This window comes from Kryptolebias marmoratus, linkage group LG14, assembly GCF_001649575.2.
Source record: "Kryptolebias marmoratus isolate JLee-2015 linkage group LG14, ASM164957v2, whole genome shotgun sequence".
NCBI classification, from domain to species: domain Eukaryota; kingdom Metazoa; phylum Chordata; class Actinopteri; order Cyprinodontiformes; family Rivulidae; genus Kryptolebias; species Kryptolebias marmoratus.
Genome location: NC_051443.1, coordinates 5,300,126 through 5,313,313, shown reverse-complemented (window position 1 = coordinate 5,313,313; position 13,188 = coordinate 5,300,126). Strand labels below are relative to the sequence as shown.

Here is a 13,188-nt window from a genome sequence, read left to right as displayed (position 1 = left end):
ATAAATGTTTCCATTATGTAAAATGAAGCCACTGAGCCATTCCAGACATAGAGTGGATTGCAGAAGTAGAAGTTGTTGTCTTATCATTCCATCCTGGAAAAAGAACGGTACAAAAAAAAATCATTAACAGCCTGAAACTAATTTTATTCATGCCCATGATTTGTGGATCGAAACTTCTGGTCCCAACTTCAACCATTACCTTAAGAAGCCACATAATTAGGTAAATAAGATCAATCTGTGGGCGATCTAAGAGTCAGAGTATCTCTCTATATACAATATACATCTGTTCTGATAGACCCCAGATTTAGCACCAGTGCAACACCTCTAAGTAGTAAGGGTCATCACCAAAGCAAGAGACAAACTGGTCAGAATTAAAGGAAAGATGGATGGAGCAAAATCTAAAGAAATTTTTGAGGGAAGCTCTTTTTTTTTCAAGATTTAAGACTGCGATTGAAATCCACCTCCCAGCAGGACAATGACCCTAAACACTGCTGAAGCAACACTCCACTGGTTTAAAGAGAACCAGTTAAATGTCCTGAAATAGTCCAGTCAAAACTCAGACCTCAGTCCAACGGAGAATCTCATGTTTGATTTAAAGAACGTTGGAAACAAGCAGCACCCACCCAACCTGAAGGAGCTGCAGCAGTTTGGTCAAAAGTGTGTGTGTGTGTGGTAATGGTGGGGGGTGGGGGTGGAGGTGGGGAGACCTACTGTAGATGTTCTATCTGAAGAGTGAAATCAGATTGGGTAAAGATTTAATTTCTAGACTAAATGTAGTGGTTCACTTGTTCTCCTTTTTAATTTTATTGAAACAGAGGAATATTATGCTACAAAAACATTAGACAAAAAAAATCCAAAAGTTTTACCACTGTTTCAACCTTAGGTTCATTTAATGGCTAGTGCTGTACACTTCTTCTAATTCCCTTATTTATGACTTCATCAGGTGTAGCCTTTCAGGTCGACCCTATCTGTGGGGAACCACTTTACTGCCACTGCTTCATGGTTAATGGCTGTTTAATGAGGTATTTGTTGCAGTGTCAGTATGATACCCAACATTGTCTCCTTACATGTCCTTTAACACAGATCTGTATTTTCGTTGTCAGTAAGGGTAAGAAAAATGTGTTCAGGCTGCCAAAACTTCCTGAGCCCTCAATTAACCTGCTTCTATAGCTGTTAATACCACTTTGCATATTTTGTCAGTTTTTTTCTCATTTGAGCTTCAGGCTACTTTGAGGATTTCTCAGCATGTCCTGCTTTGGCGCAGATCTCATTATCTTTCAAGAACAAGCTAGCAGCTTCTGTTTCCCACTCATTCTTTTTCTTTGTGGAGTTGGATTCTGCAATACTGGTGGGAGCAGATAGAGCATAATCGCTGCCGATGAGCTAATTTAATGAATTGGTTTTGTCACATTATCCCAGTGGAATGCAGAGCGCCTCCAACACCAGAGCCAAGTGGTGTTTGAAATGACAGTCAGGTGCTGGGTTGATTATAATCGCCTTCCTTGCGAGGTTCCTCATTAGTAGCCTTAACTCTGCAGAGTGGAACAATCAAGTTGTGTACCAGGAGGCCGACGAGGGACGGAAAACAAAACAGGCACTAATGTAGTTCGAAACCAAGGTAGACATGCTTTCGACAAAAGGCTTCCACAGCTTTAACTTGGTTGAAATTCCTCTGTCAAACTGTTTTTTTAGCTTTAAAAAGGAAATAACATCACTTCATCCGAATTAAACATAGTGCACTTAAAAAAAAAAAAAACTGAGCAAAGCTCCTACTTTCCCATTCTCAGGTGTGGAGACGACCAGTGATGTGGCCTTGTACTCAGGCCTGGCTGCAGGGGTGGTGACCGTGGTGCTGCTGATCATTGCCGTCACTCTTTATCGGCGAAGCCAAAGCGAGTACGGAGTCGACGTCATCGACTCATCTGCCCTCACTGGGGGCTTCCAGTCATTCAGCTTCAAGACGTCCCGACAAGGTGAGAAGCCAGTGATCGAGTTTCTCTCAGTGACAAACCTGATCCAGTTTAAATCCCACATCATTCTGAATCTATTTAAAATTTTCTGCTACATTTTTTGTGAAACAATGACATATCAGCCTGTTTTACACATGCCCACTAACATTTAGTGCCCAAGAAACAAAAACAACAATGAAACTGTTTTTACTTTTTGTTTTTTCCCTTCGTCTTCTTTCTCACTTTATCCTGATCAAGTTGTCATTAAACTTTGATCATGTGCTGAAATCAAAAGAGGAAACTAAACAGTATCGTGCCAAACAAAAAAGACTTTGGGGGGGGGGGCATTAGAACTAAAACTTTTTTTCTCTGTATTTTGTTGTGAATGTGGAAGTTTTCTCCACCTAGTGGCATGGCACAAGTACATCAGCATGTTTGTGAGAATGTGTGGACTAAAAAAAAAAAAGAAAGAAAAAAATCGTTGTTAACAAACATCTGGAATAGCAGACATGGCCTCAGTCTGAATATAATTGCAAACTTGATAAACATTTTTTTTTAGGGGGGAGGGGCGGATAAAGAAAGTAAGTTAATCTATTCATTACATATAGGCTTGATCACTGCAATGCTGTTTTAAACAGGTGTCCAAATACCTCCTTTTAAAATCCTCCAGTTGATCCAGAAGGTGGGTTCTTCTGACAAGTGTTTCTCCTATTTTAGCTTCATTAAACTGGCTGCATGTAATGTTCAGGATTCATTTTAAATCCTTCGTATCACATCCATCCATCCGTCTATTATCTGCAGCTTGTTCCGGACTCGGATCACGGGGGCTGCAGCTTGAACAAGGAAGCCCAGACATCTTTTTCCACAGCCACCTCTTCCAGCTGTTCCAGGAGAATTCCAAGGCATTCCCAGGCCAGCCAAGAGACATCGTCTCTGTAGTGTGTCCTGGGTCTTCCCTCGGTTCTCCTCCCAGTTGGACATGCCCTGAACACCTCCCTATGGAGGCGTCTAGGTAGCATCCTTACCAGATGCTAGTACCATCTTAGCTGGCTCCTCTTGATTTAGAGGAGCAGCGGCTCTACTCCGAGTCCCCACCCAATATAACTGAACTTCCCACCCTATTTCTAAGGGAGAGCCCAGTTGCCCTGCAGAGAAAACTCATTTCAACTGCCGGTATCTGCAACTAGTTTGCTACCATAAGAGAAGGTAGGAACGTAGACCAGCCGATAAACAGAGAGTATAAATGTTCCTGTGTGGACAACCTCTGTGTTGTACCTGTTTTAACATACATGGTTTTAAGTGTTTTTATTCCCTTTGATTTTTATTTTATTTATTTTATTTTATTTAACTGTTAATTATATTTATTTTAAATTTGGCAACTTGGGTTATGTCTGATTTATGTACTGAATTGCTCTGTTAAGCAAATTTGGGTTTCGCTTATGTTTGGGAAAAGTACTACATTAAAAAAGTTGAGCTGAGATGTGTTGTTAGATGTGATTATCGATAAAAGTTTTTTGTTCCCAAGGACAGTTTAGCCAAAATCTCATACCTGTTTTTATTGTTTTTTAATCAGCGAGCTGAAAACTGAGAGCCTTAGGTAAATTGTGACTTTATAAATTCAAAAATGTCAAGCCTAATCTTTACTGGAGCGAGTTCATAATCAGATAAAACAAGATGGACTTTTATTGATCTACCGCAGGTAACATTCACATTGGCCAAAAAACAGAATTCTATTATCATAATGGATTTGAAACATATTATTGGTTGATTCAAGTTTTATTATGTACATGCAGTATAACCCCATATATTCGTTAAGTTTAAAAATGTACAGACTTTATTCCTCTTAAATAATTAGTTTAAGATGAATTTTAGCGTAAACCTAAAAGTGTTTTAAATCCGCACTGGAAATCTAACAGAGACTAAGAAAGACAGTAAGACTTTTTTGTTTTATTATTATTATTATTCAAAGAAAAATCTCAGAAATGTTCTTTTTGACTTTCAGTGAGAGGTTGTTTAAGAGCAGTTAAAAAGAAGTGCACTTTAAAATCTAATTTTCATAAAACTGCACCACTCCAGCCTTATTAGAACAAATGGATTCAGCTGGATATTAATGTTAGTATTATTTCACACAAGTAGTTAAGAAGAAAGCAAGACAAATGTTATTTTTTTCTAAGCTTGACTTTGAATGTTTATTTGACCTTTTTGTAGCTTTTTGTCATCTATTTTGGCTTGTAAAAGCTTTAAACAAACTCTAATAATGATATAATTGTATAAAATGAACATGCAATTACCAAACATTTTTTTGTAATCTTATGGTTTATGTATTTATGTAATTTTATAAATTATAAATGAATTTCTTTGGATTGTGAAATAACTAATGTGTATGAATTATTAAAACAGCCAATATGAGAATGACGGTGTTTAATTTTTTAGTTTGTTTACTGAAGCCTTTCTAGAGGTTCTTAATGTGTGAACGGTTCTCCAATATTAGTTATCTTAATGTATGAAGCATCCAGGGTATTCTTTCTTTTAGGACACATCAGTACAAGCCGAGTAATAAAACTTACTGAAAACAAACGGTGACAAACATAAAGTGTGTTTGTAATTTCCATCTTATCTGCAATTACTCAGGCCTGAGTTTTAGTAAGACATACAGCAAAATGATAAATATAAGGGTTATCTTTAGAGCACAGGTTGTTTTATTATACATTTAACAATTCCTTGATCAATTATTCATGATTGCAAAATTAAAAATGCAATTTATTAATGTTCACTTTCTTTTCACTGAGTATTTGTTTTCTGATGTCTCCATGCGCAGAAACATCAGAGCGTTGTGGCGGTGTGTGTGTGCGTGTTTTTTTTGTTGTTGTTTTTTTTTACACACAGGCATTACGGTCGGCCTCAGCAGGGGCCCTCAGCAAGGCATAATAAAGTTCATTTTGATAACACGGCAGGAGGCAGGGACAGCTTTAATCTTGGTCTCTGTTTGCTGTGTTAGCAAGGCTAAAACAGGCAATTCTCCATAACACCCTGCTTGCCCCCACCCCCATCTCTATATGATGCTGATACAGTGAAAGAACAATAATCACTTTCTTCATTGAAACATACTGTAACAGTTCATCCAAGACAATAAATTTCAATGAATACTTAATTTTTATATTTAATGAAAAATGTATTATTTAAAGAAGGTGCTCTTCTTTTGTTCCAGCAGTTCAGAGTACTTTGGATATTTACAAGTTAGACACTGTTTCCTCTCAGACTATCTCCTTTTTCATTTATGTTCCAGAGAGGTTTATCTTGGAATGGTACAATATAAAGCATTTTATATCTGCATTCTGTTCATTACTGGACTGATTGACCAATTCATCCACTGCTGAAGGCTAAAATGTGATTAATGTTTTTGTCTGTGCATGTGTGATTGTGTTTATTCGCCTGTACTGTTGATACTTTCAGAAAATAATCATTGGATTATCTGCAACTGATTTACTTTTGGAGTCAACTTGATTCAAGATGGATGCCACAGCTAAGCAAATTTAGAAAACAAAAATGGCTTTTACTCTGTCAGTTTTACAGAAATTGAGCCAAAGTTTGGTGAGAGCCATCCATAACATACTCTGAGCACTAACACAATTTGTTTTTAAAACTTTGTTAATAACTGTTGGAGTCAACTCTGTCTTTTAGCAGTATTATGTCTATCAGGTCTCTGTATGAGCAAAAAAAAGCTGTCTCAGGATGAAGTTGAGCTCTTTCCCAGCTCAGGTTGGACTCTGCTAGGACTGTCTCGTCTCCAGTCCTGTTTGTGGTGTTCGTGGACAGAATCTCAAAGTGTCAAGGAGAGGAGGGTGCCTGGTTTAGGAACCTTGGGGTCTCATCTCGGCTTTTTGCAGATGATGTAGTTCAGTTGACATTTTCAAACTGTGACCTTCAGCATGCTCTAGGGCATTTTGCAGCTGAGTGTGAAACGGCTTGGATGAAACTTAAGGTTTATACTTGAACACTGCATGAGGGTGTGCGCACCAACAGTGATGCAATTGCGCCATCCCCGCCCCTTTGCAAAGGCCTTGTGTGGTGTTGCTGTGCATGGTCGTGCACCTCTCAATTTTTGTAATTTGGCACGAACTGCACGTGCCGCACTTCATTCAAAATGAACCATTTCGGTGCTCCCATGGACCTGGTTCACCTGTATTAGCATTTATATAATACCTCTATGACAGATCACAAAGATAATCAAATGGTTCTAAACTCATGGAAGGAGACTGCTTCAGTCAATAAAAAGGAGTGTTTATAGACCACAGAGGGAAGAAATATTGGTCCTATGATGGGTGAATCACAACCAATAATACAGTACAGTTAACTGTCCTTTTAATGTCATGTACTGTATGTACTCAACATTTCATTCAAAGCAGATAAATCAAAGAAAGTCAGACTGAATGCTTTCACCTTAAACATCCTCTCTGTATCACATCCATAAACACAACAATTCGTCCTCCTTAATATGTGCAGCCATATTTGGTGTGTGACAACAACCATCTGCTCTTTTTTTTACAACATTTCCACTGGTTATGTAGTGTACTGCCACCTGTCTTTTCAGAGAATACTGCACTAATGTAAGCTTCAAGTATAAAGGCCTACACCGCTTGTTCAGGTCTGCGCACTGTGCATGGAGTCTTGCGCTATATAGCGTGACTATAGTGGAGCCTTTAGCTCTTCTAAGTCTGAGGCCCTGGTTCTCAACCAGAAAAAGGTGGAATTCTTCCTCCATGTTGGGGATGAGTAAGCCTAAAACTAAGGAGTTTGAGTGTCTGAAAGTCTTGTTCATGAGTGATGGTAGGATGGAGTGGGAAATGGACCAATAGATCAGGGATTTATCTACAGTAATGAGGGTGTTGCTTTTGTCTTTTGTGGTGAAGAAGAAGCTAAACCTAAAAGCAAAGCACTAAATTTACTGGTCCATCTACAGTACAACCCTATGGTCGTAAATTATGGTCATGACTGAAAGAACAAGATCCTAGATACAAGAAGCCACACTGAAACAAATCAGCCGAGTTGGCTCAGGTATCTGATTAGAATGCCTCTTGAACACCTTGTTATGTTCCACTAAAAGGACACCTAGGGTCAGACTCAGAACTCTTTGGAGGGATGTTTTATTCTCTCTGGGCAGAAGTTGCTGGAGAGTGTTGCTGGGGAGAGGATGTCTTGGTTTTCCTCCTGGACTTGTTACCTCTGTGGGTGGGTGGATGGATGGATGGATGGATGGATGGATGGGTGGATGGATGGACTAATTGATTATTTGACCATGTTTTGTTTGTTATGTTCTGCACCAAAAATAAATTTTAAAAATAATTTTTGAATAAAATGTATTTTTCCTTAAGCAGCTGTCTTTTATTGTGATGTGATCAGTAAAGAATCACTGAAAGATTACAAATATGTATCATCTAACAAGAAATAAATCAGTAATTGATATTATTTAGAACACTTTAATTTAGTCTGTGGTATTCTTTCACTAATCTTTGGTACATATTTGTTACTAACATATATCCCATTGGTTATTGTGGATTTAGGTATCCAAATGAAAACTGTAAATTGTTAAATAAGACATAAATAACCTTTTTGTGAGCTAAAAAACACCCCTGCTGCTGTTGTTTACCACTTTTAAGCAGGACATTATTTCTGTAAGTGTGTGCCATTCTTGTTTCCATGGTGAGGAAATTAGAGCCACATTTACAAAAAGGATAAGACCTAATTGTCTTGACGTGCACTTGTAGCTTTAAATGTTGATAATAGCTGCACTCTGGTCTCAAGTGTCAAAGTGCAGAAACATACTTAAAGATTTTTAGCTCCTGTCAGTAATTTGCTTCTTTTCTTTTTGTGTTTTTCAGCAAACCCTCTGCTTATTAATTCATCCATGCAGCCCGACCTGACGGTGTCACGGACGTACACCAGTCCCATGTGTTTCCAGGACTCCATTGACAAGGAGATAATGGCTGAGCACTCACTCCTCGACCCGCTGCCTGATCTGAAGACCAAAGGTCAGAAAACAGAACTATTCAAAAACCCATGTGTATTTATTTTGTAATCATTTACATTCAGAAGGGAAAGAGATACTGAGCAGTTTACAGCAACAGTCTGAAGGATAATCCATCTTACTTTGAATGTTTTTCTCCACAGAAAACTTTTCATACATAACAAATTGACCATTTATCAATGCTTGTTCCCCCGTGGTACTGTTGCTACATTTGTCATGCTGTTTTCTACATTTATGGGATATAATTATTGCCTACCGCCAAAAGATGAGGGCGTACAATAACGTTTTTTTCCCGTGCCTATGTCTGAGAGTGCATGTATGTAAATGTGTATGTCTGTTAGCGAAATATCTCATGAACCGCAGGACAAATTTTAATGAAAGTTGCAGAAAGTAATCATTGGATACACATCTAAAACAGGTTTACTTTTGCAGTCAACCAACTTTAAAAATCACAAAAAAAAATTATACCTTAGTAAATTCTAGTAAATTCACATTTCCAAGCTTAACAATTGTGTGGTACTTGCTGAGATTGTCCTTAATATTATTTTGAAATATTAAATCAGGGTTCCCATGGGTCGTTGAAATCCTTGAAAGTTTTTTTAATTTGAACAAATAAATTCAAGGTCCTGGAAAGTTTTTGAAAACAGCCATAAAACACACCTGTCCTTGAGAGTCCTTGAATATTTTTTGGAGGGGTTGAAGTGAAGTGAAGTGAAGTGAAGTGAAATTTATTTATATAGCACTTTTTAGCAACAAGGTGATCCAAAGTGCTTCACAACACAGAAACAACGACAGAATCAAATACAGATAAAAACATCAAAATCAAATATAGAAATACAGAAATAAAAAACATCAATCATGTATAATCTAAATGAAATATGAGATAATCTCAATAAAGTCATAAAACTAAACATATCTAAACATGAGCTAAGATAGTCAAAATAGTAGCTAAGATATTCTAAATGAAATCATGATAAAGTTAACACTGAACTAAACAACAATCAGGAATCTAACAATCTAGCAATATCTAAAATATGAGCTAAGATAAACTAAACTTAACTAAATTTACAGGAAGGCTAAATAAGCTAATATAAACTGAAACATGATAATGCTAAACTAAAGGTACAAGAGGCTAACTAATAGTACCAAAAATGCCTGCTAACAGCCAACATAAAAAATGGTAAGATAACTAAACTAAAACTGGATAATGCTAAACTAAAGGTACAAGAGGCTAATAGTGCCAAAGGCCCGCTAAACAGCCAACATAAAAAATGCTAAGATAACTAAACTAAGGTAGTGAAGGAAGGGAGAGAGAGGGAGCTGGAGTGGGGTGATAGAGATGAGGCAGAGACGGTGGAAAGTGTGTGTGTGTGTGTTTGTAGAGATGGAGGAAGACGATGTGGTGTGTGTTATATGTGTGTGTGTGTGTTTGGAATGTTTATCAGCCAGCCCAGAGCAGATCCACAGATGTCCTTAGGTAAGGGAGGGGGCAGAGCATCTTGTTTACATAAAGACCAGGGAGAAATTGAAGATAGCTGGCCAGACAAGGTTGGCCTAATGGAGCCAGATTCACATAACAATAATTGTTTTTGGTCAGGCCGACTTATGTTTTCCGTCTGCTTTGAAAGTCTTGCTTGTACTTCTCAATGGCGAATCCAAACAGCCAATGTCCAGGTCCATTCCACCTGTTCCGAGCGAGCAACTTTCTCTAAGATTTATCCCATTTCATTCCTGAGTCCAGGATCCGCATTTAGTCTACGATCCTGTAAAAAGATCAGGAGACAGAGAGAAAGAGATGGTAAATCTAACATGAATGACAACCACTGTTAGTGTGTCATTATTTTTTGTTTGTACGGCACTGCATTTTTCCCGTTCATTTATGTAGTCAACATAGTCAATGTGTGCGTAACAATACATGCGTTGATGTGTGCGATCTTCTCACAGGTGAATCGGTGAATTGCCAGTCATGGTAAGTCAGCGAGTCAGAGCGTAATGACACGCCCAGAAAATGCATATTTCAGGATGCTGAGTGGTTGTCCAAGGACCCAAAAAATTGACATTCTGCAAGGTGCAGAATCTGCTGCAAATCAATTAAAGTGGAGAGCTTGGGTGAAGCTGCATTGTCAAGCCATGAACCACTAAATGGACTTGGTGAACATTTGAAGCTTGTATGAGGAAGCATTTTGCAACACATTTGTGAAGAGTGTCAAGGCTTCAAAGCCTTATGTCATCACTAGAGATATCCATGTATTATGGATATGAATGTATTGTGTGCATTCAGTTCACTTTCTTTAATGGATTCTGAGCCAACAACTTCTATTCCATTCTGTTTTTTTTTTTAATTTGCATTTTCTTAAAATTGTTTAGTGATAACCTATTCAGCAGTTGCATGAAATAAATGTCTATGCGTGTGGTCCTTGAATTTGAGAAATTGGTCCAGCAAAGTCCTGGAAAGGTCTTTGAATTTGATGTTAACCAAGGTGTGGGAACCCTGTTAAATATTCTGAACACTTAACAGATTGTGTAAGATCCTTGTTTAAAAATCTCCCAGTAACTGTTTGAAGTTAACTGTATCTGTTATCAAAATATCTCATGAATCACTGGGTGGATTTAATGAAACTTTCAGAAAGTAATAACTGGATCCACATTTACAAAAGGTTGACCTTTGGAGCCATCACAGATGACCACCTCAGTATATTGACATTAGCCAACACAAAATAGCAATAGCCAACTCAATTTTACACATACTAAGCTAAGATTTGGTGTGGTTATATCTGAGACTCATTCACAACACACTCTAATCATGAAATTGTGCATAATGTTATTTTTAAGGTTTGACCCAAGTGGTTATAACTCCTTAATTTTTCAATGCAAGATGATCTAAACTCTGCCATGAAATGTGGCAAACGATATGCATTAAAAGAAGGAAAGCTAGGCCTTTAAATTTATACATTTTAGCTACAATTACAGAGGATTTATTGTAATTTACACAATATTTACAAAAAACATGCACAATTCATATGGAAATTTGGACAATTTTACAGAAATATTGTGAATTTCATGTTGCAAAACTTCTAAAAGAAAAATAACCTCATGAGTTTTATTAAGGTTATTTTTTAAAGATATAAAGAAGTGATAATGTGCTCCTCTCAGGTGCTGCCATCCTTACACACAAGGCAGTCTGAGTACTGGCTGTTCTCATCTGGGGCTGCCTGTTGGTGGAACGAGCTGCCAAACGCTATCAGAGCAGCAAGCTCCCTCTCTGCCTTCAAGAATCTCTTGAACACTCTTCTGTTCCAAAAACACTTTCTCTCCTAACACCTCTAACACTCTAATACACCTCTCTCACGCATAGTTCTCCTGCTTGTTCTGTCCTTTGAATAGGAGGCACATAAAGGAGACATATTAGGTCCATTTTTCACAAGTTGACACAAATTCCCGAGGTCTTAAATGTCTGTGACATGCTTTAGAGCAAATGCAACAGGATAACAATGCCACTTTCTTACTCTTTCCTTAGAGCTCCTTTTATAGCAGCCCGTTTTGGAGACCATAGTGATCCACTTCATTGTTCTCTTCTGCAGGGCTCACAACTTCTCACTAAGCATATATAAATATGGACACAAATTACAACTAATGACCCTTGAAACACATTATCACTGCACAAAAAAGCATAAAGTGTTGATATTAAAAGCTCAAACTCACACATAAAGGTCATACCATCACATAAAAAGAACTGATAAAAAAAAAAAAAACAATAACAACAACTTAATGAATAGGCAAACAATTACTTTTATTTCCTAGTCTTATGTATATCTCAAATTCGGATCAACTACAGACCGTCCGTATGAGCTGAGAAAACAGCCACAAAGTAGTTTGGAGTCGCAGTGAAAATCACATTGTATTTCTTCTGTCCCACATCAGCTCCATAAACCTCTGGCTTCACTGTCGGGACATTCTTCTATGTTTGAAGCTGTTAGGGGCTGGTGTTAAGAACTGCTGTTTATGTGGGCCAGTTTAACGGATATTTACTGTTTGCTTTTTGTTTGTATTGCCCACTGCTGAAAAGCAAAGGCAGGCAATAATGTTTTTGCCCATGTCTGTGTTCATGTGTCAGTCTGCTGGCAAAATATGTAATGAATTGCTGAATGGATTTTAATGAAACTTGCCGAAAAACATCATTCGATGTACATGTACAGCTGATTATCTTTTGGAGTCAACTTCATTCAAGATGTCTCCCACAGCTAAATAAAAAAAAAACCAAACAAACACAAAGATGACTATAGCATGGTCAAATTTACAAATACTGAATTAAAGATTTTGTATGGTAGTAGCTGAGACTGGTTAGCACACATACTCTGAGTGCTAACAAATTACACAAGAGCTTTGTTTAAAATTTTTGCCATTAACTGTTCGATTCAACTCTGTCTGTCTGTTAGCAAAGTTTATCATGCATACTTGCCAATATTTGGGAATGTCAATGTGGGACAACATAGTGTGAAGCGGGCACCACTGTACCCCCCACCCATCACCCCCACCCCCTCCCCCTCAACCACACACACATTCACATTTTAAGAATTGCATTACCTGTGTTTAAGTCTGTCTGCCCAAATATATACAGTTGTATATAAAAGGTTTTGCCAGACACAGCTTATCTATTCATCAGCTGATCATGTCGTTAAAACATCATGCAAAAAACCCACTCCCAGAAATACACACAAACATCATAGATTCAACATGATTTTCCTGAATTCTGATCAATTAATTTGAATTAAACACATATCATAGTTGCTTAAGATCAGGGCTCTCAAGTTTTTTTTTATCTGAGCTTGGAGTGAGATTTTGAGCTGCTAGAAGTTGTTAGATGATGTCATCACCCAATTTGCATATTTGGTGATATTGATCAGGCTGTAGGAGAGAGGAATATCAACGGTGGCAAGATAAATAATGAGTAAAAAAACACTCTAAATATGTTTAGAACTACAAATTAACTTTATAAAATAATTTTATAACTTTATTGCTTTGCCTGATCCCACACTACATAAATTAATTTCTTAGAATATCAAATTGAACCAAAAGACAGTTTTGTGTTGTGGAATTGCCAGCTCTACAGTCAACCCTTCTCTTTTATTCAGGGTTGGAACCACAGGGATTTATGTAACTACCTACTTTCTGAGGGGTATGCAAACACATTACACCCCCCCCCCCCCCCCCCCC

At 37.7% G+C, this 13,188-nt stretch overlaps 1 protein-coding gene across 1 annotated transcript in view; it reads left to right on the top strand.

Moving 5' to 3' along the window:
* Positions 1-13,188, top strand: part of LOC108242607 (netrin receptor UNC5D) — a 340,333-nt gene that overhangs the window by 288,562 nt on the left and 38,583 nt on the right. The window contains exons 9-10 of the mRNA XM_017427560.3: positions 1,788-1,973; positions 7,829-7,978. Coding sequence (XP_017283049.1) covers positions 1,788-1,973; positions 7,829-7,978 — 336 coding nt within the window. The remainder of the gene's footprint in view (positions 1-1,787; positions 1,974-7,828; positions 7,979-13,188) is intronic.